This window comes from Lolium rigidum, chromosome 1, assembly GCF_022539505.1.
Source record: "Lolium rigidum isolate FL_2022 chromosome 1, APGP_CSIRO_Lrig_0.1, whole genome shotgun sequence".
NCBI lineage: Eukaryota > Viridiplantae > Streptophyta > Magnoliopsida > Poales > Poaceae > Lolium > Lolium rigidum.
In genome coordinates, this window is record NC_061508.1 from 349,426,886 (window position 1) to 349,431,613 (window position 4,728).

Genomic DNA, 4,728 nt, shown 5'->3' on the forward strand with positions numbered 1-4,728 from the left:
AATATGAAAAATTCGTCTCAAGGAATCGGTGGGTCCTTAGGGTTGGCGAGTCAAAGACGAGCCATGAGTTAAAAGGAAGCAATGGTTAGGGTTGGTGAGCCAAAGATAATCTATTTGTCTCAAGGAAGCGATGTCCTATCAAGGTTGGCGTGTATAAGATGAGCCATGAGCTCAAAGGAAGAAGTAGGTTCTTAGGGATGGCAAGTCAATGACGAGTCACTCGTCTCGCAGAAGCATTGTATTCTTAGGGCGGGGAGTCAAAGACTGGCCATTCATCTCTATAAATCAATGGCTTCTTAGGGTTGGCGAGTCAAAGACGAGCCGTACTTCTCAAGGAAGCGAGTGGCTTCTTAGGGTTGGCGATCCGAAGACGAGGCGTACTTCACAAGGAAGGAGTGGCTTCTTAGGCCGTACGAGTCGAAGACGAGCCGTGAGTTTAAAGGAAACATGCATTATGGTTGTTTAGTCGAAGATAATCCATTTGTTTCAAGTAAGCGGCGTCTTCTTAGGGTTGGCGAGTCTAAGATGAGCCGTGACTTCAATGGAAGAAGTGGCTTCTTAGGGCTGGCAAGTCGAAGGCAAGCCATGAATTCAAAGGAAGAAGTGGCTTCTTAGGGTTGGGGAGACAAAGAAGAGTTGTTCATCTCAAGGAAGTAGTATGTTATTAGGGTTGGCGAGTCCAAGACGATCCGTGAGTTTAGAGGAAGCATCAGTTATGGTTGGCGAGTCGAAGAAAATCCATTTAAATCATGGATTCGTCGTCTTCTTAGGGTTGGCGAGTCAAACACGAACCGTGACTTCGAAGGATGAAGTGGCTTCTTAGGGTTGGCGAGTCAAAGAAGAGCCGTGACCTCAACCGGGGCTAGCGAGTCGAAGACGAGCCGTGGATTCAAAGGAAGCCGTGGCCAGCCTCCGCCACATCGTCTTCTGCGACGTCCCGTTCCCCTCGCTCGAAGCGGCGCCCGGCCGCGTCACTCGCCCCTCTCCGGGGCTTTCCCTCCTGGAGACATGCAGCCCAGGCGCGACGCCGCCGGCGTCACCTCGCTCTTGTGCGCCGCCGCGCTGCTCGAGCCCAAGGAGCTAGTCTTGGCCCTCCCGTCGGGCTACATGGGTAATCTCTCGCCCTTGTTCTTCCTGCCGGCTTCCGGACCACGTCGGGTTCCATGAACTCGAGACACTCGTCCCTCTCGGGCTGCCACCGCGCTTCGACTCCTTGCTCCCCTGCTGCCCACGCCTGCGCGTGCTAAGGCTAAAGTTCAATGACCGTTGGGGCCACTACCGCATCAGAACCTTCATGTCACTCCACTCCACGTCGCTGCAAGAGCTTTGTGTGGATGTCGAGAACGTAAGCATAGATACCGTCGACCTTGTTGCTCCCGAGCTTAAGAAATTGACTGTGTCCTTGAAGGCTTTTCGGGAGGTCAACATCTCTATCTTGGCACCAATGCTTGAGAAGCTCTCATGGAAATGTTCCTATTCCTTTATTAACTTTGGTCCTTGCAGAATTGCAAAGTTGTGGCTGCAGAAGGCGGAGAGACAAGGAGAGCTCCCTTCATTGCTCATCCATGCCCGCATTGTGCGTGTCCTCTCGCTCAATTTACCGAGCTCTGACTAAACTAAATTTTGATAGTGATATATATTTTCCCAAATTAACTTTTCAGAGCTCGTCCATTGTTCATGGTGAAGCGGGGAACTCTACGCAAGAGATAGAGAAACATATGCTCGCAAAGTTCTCTGTTTTGGAGCTACATCTCAGGCCAAAGGGACATGCTTTTGGAGCATTCATGTTTCATCTCCTTGGGATGAATCGGTTTTTTAGGGCGACGCAGAGGCTCAAGGTTGTCCTACAGAGATCCGCGGTAATTCTTTGCTCTTTGCTCTGATTATATATCTCGATAGTACATTCTCTAGTAATTAATTAACACGAGTATAATTTTTTGTTTTAGTTGAAGCAAGAATGCCCACTAGATTGTGCTTGTGACCACCCGGACTGGAGATCCCAAACTAGCTCCTTGACCGCTCTCGAAGAAGTGGAGATCAATGGCTTTCAAGGACACGATCATGAGATCGATTTCTTGAAACTGATATTCAAATGTGCACCGATGCTTAGAAGAATGATTGTGCGTTTCTCACATGAGGTCTTATTTCGTGATCATCATGGATGCACACAAATACGAAACATCTTCAGGGAATATTCTTCTGTGGAATGCTATCTTTATCTTAGCTCTGGTGAGTAACTAAGTATGTGTTCTGCGTGCAACATGGATATAATTGCTAGTTAGCTAATTATGCCTATTGCTGACATTATGTGCGCAAACCCGCATATTTTAATCAAAAAGAGAAGCTGAATGGTGGAGTGGGTGGCACAAAATAAATTCGAAAATTTGTATGCGAGAATTACCTTAGGTTCTCTTTTGTCTTGGTCAATCTCTAGGTTGATTATACCCTTCTCTTGGACATCTGCATTTAGTATAGTAAAAGGACAATTTTGCGGATTACCCGAAGTTAGTTGTCTTATCTGAATTTCCTTGACATTCATGTTTGGCACAAGGTATTTAGTTCTAGTTAGATTTCGTTCAGTAAATATTGTACTATTTCTTTCTGCTTTCAGCATATATTGTACTATTTCTTTCTCCTGTCAGCATATATTGCATTTTATTTGCGAGTCAGGACAGCCTTTACATGTATAATAACTCCACATGTGCACGGTGTGATACTGATTGGAAATGGTTTCAATTTTCCTCCAGCCTCCGCTGCAGGTTTAGAGCATGGCAGCGACGGGTTCCCATCAACATGATTCTAAGCCTTGCATATTTGGATTCATGATGGTATTGACAAAGACCAAGCTTTTCATCTGCGGACAACCTCCATTACCTGTTCTCTCCTGACTTTGCTTTGTTGCTTCAACTCATTATCCGGCATGTTGTTTTGCTTAGTGTAGTGTAGCTATATATAGGATACTCTTAGTTAGGTCTTGAGTGGTTTCTGTGCAATTCAATTATTTAAGTTAATGCAGTCAACCTATGTCACTCATGCGACCTAAGCAAGTTATTCTGTTAATCCTATGGTTTTAGTTAGTATTTGCGTTGTTCCATTTTGTTGATAAATGACATATTTTCATACGAAGTAAACTGAGCAACAACGGATAGAACTCAGGAGCTGATCCTGAAGGGGCGATGTAGCACACAATCTATTTTTCAATATGCTTACATTACGAGTTTCCATTTTGTACTAACAGTATAAAAATATTACTATCAAAGCAGTGTAACATCCGTTAGCATAGTAGATGCTCTAAAAAAAACTCTCAAATATGTATTTATATGGAAATTAGCAAGAGTATTAATTCTTCCTGTGAGATTAGCTTGTATAGATAAGGTATTAGTAACATTAGCTAGCATGTAACTTAATGTTTATTTTAAATCCAACCTTTTGAACTATGCGGAGATTCAGTTTGAGTTCTAATGTTAGTATTTCTTCTTTAACGAGTGGATGCACGCCTCTTTTAGTGCAAGTTTGATCACTGATGGCTGCAAAAGATGCCAAGAATCATACTGGCAACTTTGGTTTCCTTGTTTGTCTAATGCCATCATCTTAACAAGTTATAATATTGTGATGTTTGTATGAAGTACTAATGACTGCTTGGACTGATGTTATTCTCGCACTCGTCAAACTCCTAGTTTTAATGCTTCTCGTGCTATAAGTATTTGTTCGTGTTCGAATGATGATATAGATTGTAGAGTGTATCTACTATTTGATGCTTGGGATCGGCTATCTTTTTTGCCCCTGTTTGCTCTGTTTTGTCAATGGTCTTGCCTCTGCTTGTTCTGTTTTCCGATACTCAATTTCTTTGAAAGTCCAGCGAAAATTTGCACAGTTTTCAGTTAACTTTTGGGCAGAATTCAAATGATGATTTCGCCCATTTGATGGTCAACTTTGTGTAGTGCTGCATTACTATGTAGATGGGGAGTGCATAACATGTAACTACAAGTGTATTTTGCAAAGCAAACTGAACTGCAAGTTTCGGTGTTTCACCGTGACTGGGAAAACTTGAACAAAACTGAAGCCACCGTACTGCGAATACATTCCGTACTACGGTTTGTCACAGCGAGATGGAATACATACTACAGTTCCTACACCGATGACTGATCTTTTGAGAGCAGCATGTGTATTGTTCACGTGGATAGATACAGGTGGCCACCGTACTGTGATCCTAAAAGTTTTAGGTGCAGAAGGTCGTGAAAAAATCATGCAAAACTTGTGCAAAATAATGCTGCACAAGAGGTCCTATCCAGAGTACATGAGCTTTGAAGGGTTGAGCTAACAAAAGTGTCGTTTCGCTCCACTGGGTACCTCGGAGCAGAGGGGAATGGTAGGGTTTGGCAAAGCTTCGAACTTGTAGGTGGAGTTGAGATCTGGTCGGCGATGAAGCTGAGATCAGGGCGTCGCCTGCGTCCCTACTCCAAGCAGGTGGGCCCAGTCGGAGATGGAGAGGATCGCATCAGCGCCCTCCCCGAGGAGCTGATCCTCCTCGTCCTCGGGCGTCTCAGATGCTTCCGCGCCGCCGTGCGGACCGGCGTCCTCTCCCGCCGGTGGCGCGGTCTATGGTCCCGCCTCCGCCGGATCTCCCTACGCGATGCCCCGTTTCACTCCCTGGAGCCGGCGCTCGCCCGCGTCCCTCGTCCCCCGCCGACGGTCTCCCTCCTCGAGATCGACCTCCCAGAGCCGCGC

General features: G+C 45.6%; 1 protein-coding gene across 1 annotated transcript; it reads left to right on the forward strand.

Annotated features, from left to right (window-relative positions):
* Positions 1-1,206: 1,206 nt before the first annotated feature.
* LOC124684584 lies at positions 1,207-2,905 on the forward strand. Its single transcript, XM_047218862.1, has 5 exons — positions 1,207-1,345; positions 1,409-1,576; positions 1,662-1,859; positions 1,947-2,229; positions 2,748-2,905. Exons 1-5 carry the CDS (start codon positions 1,295-1,297, stop codon positions 2,795-2,797), a joined length of 750 nt encoding a protein of 249 aa, XP_047074818.1. The 5' UTR covers positions 1,207-1,294; the 3' UTR covers positions 2,798-2,905.
* The last annotated feature ends 1,823 nt before the right edge of the window (positions 2,906-4,728 follow it).

Excerpts from the sequence above, each read along its gene's own strand:
- LOC124684584 (XM_047218862.1), top strand. The coding sequence starts at position 1,295 with ATGTCACTCCACTCCACGTCGCTGCAAGAGCTTTGTGTGGATGTCGAG. Across the intron at positions 1,577-1,661 it reads TGCTCATCCATGCCCGCATT|AGCTCGTCCATTGTTCATGG; the intron begins GTGCGTGTCCTC and ends TTAACTTTTCAG. Across the intron at positions 2,230-2,747 it reads CTATCTTTATCTTAGCTCTG|CCTCCGCTGCAGGTTTAGAG; the intron begins GTGAGTAACTAA and ends ATTTTCCTCCAG.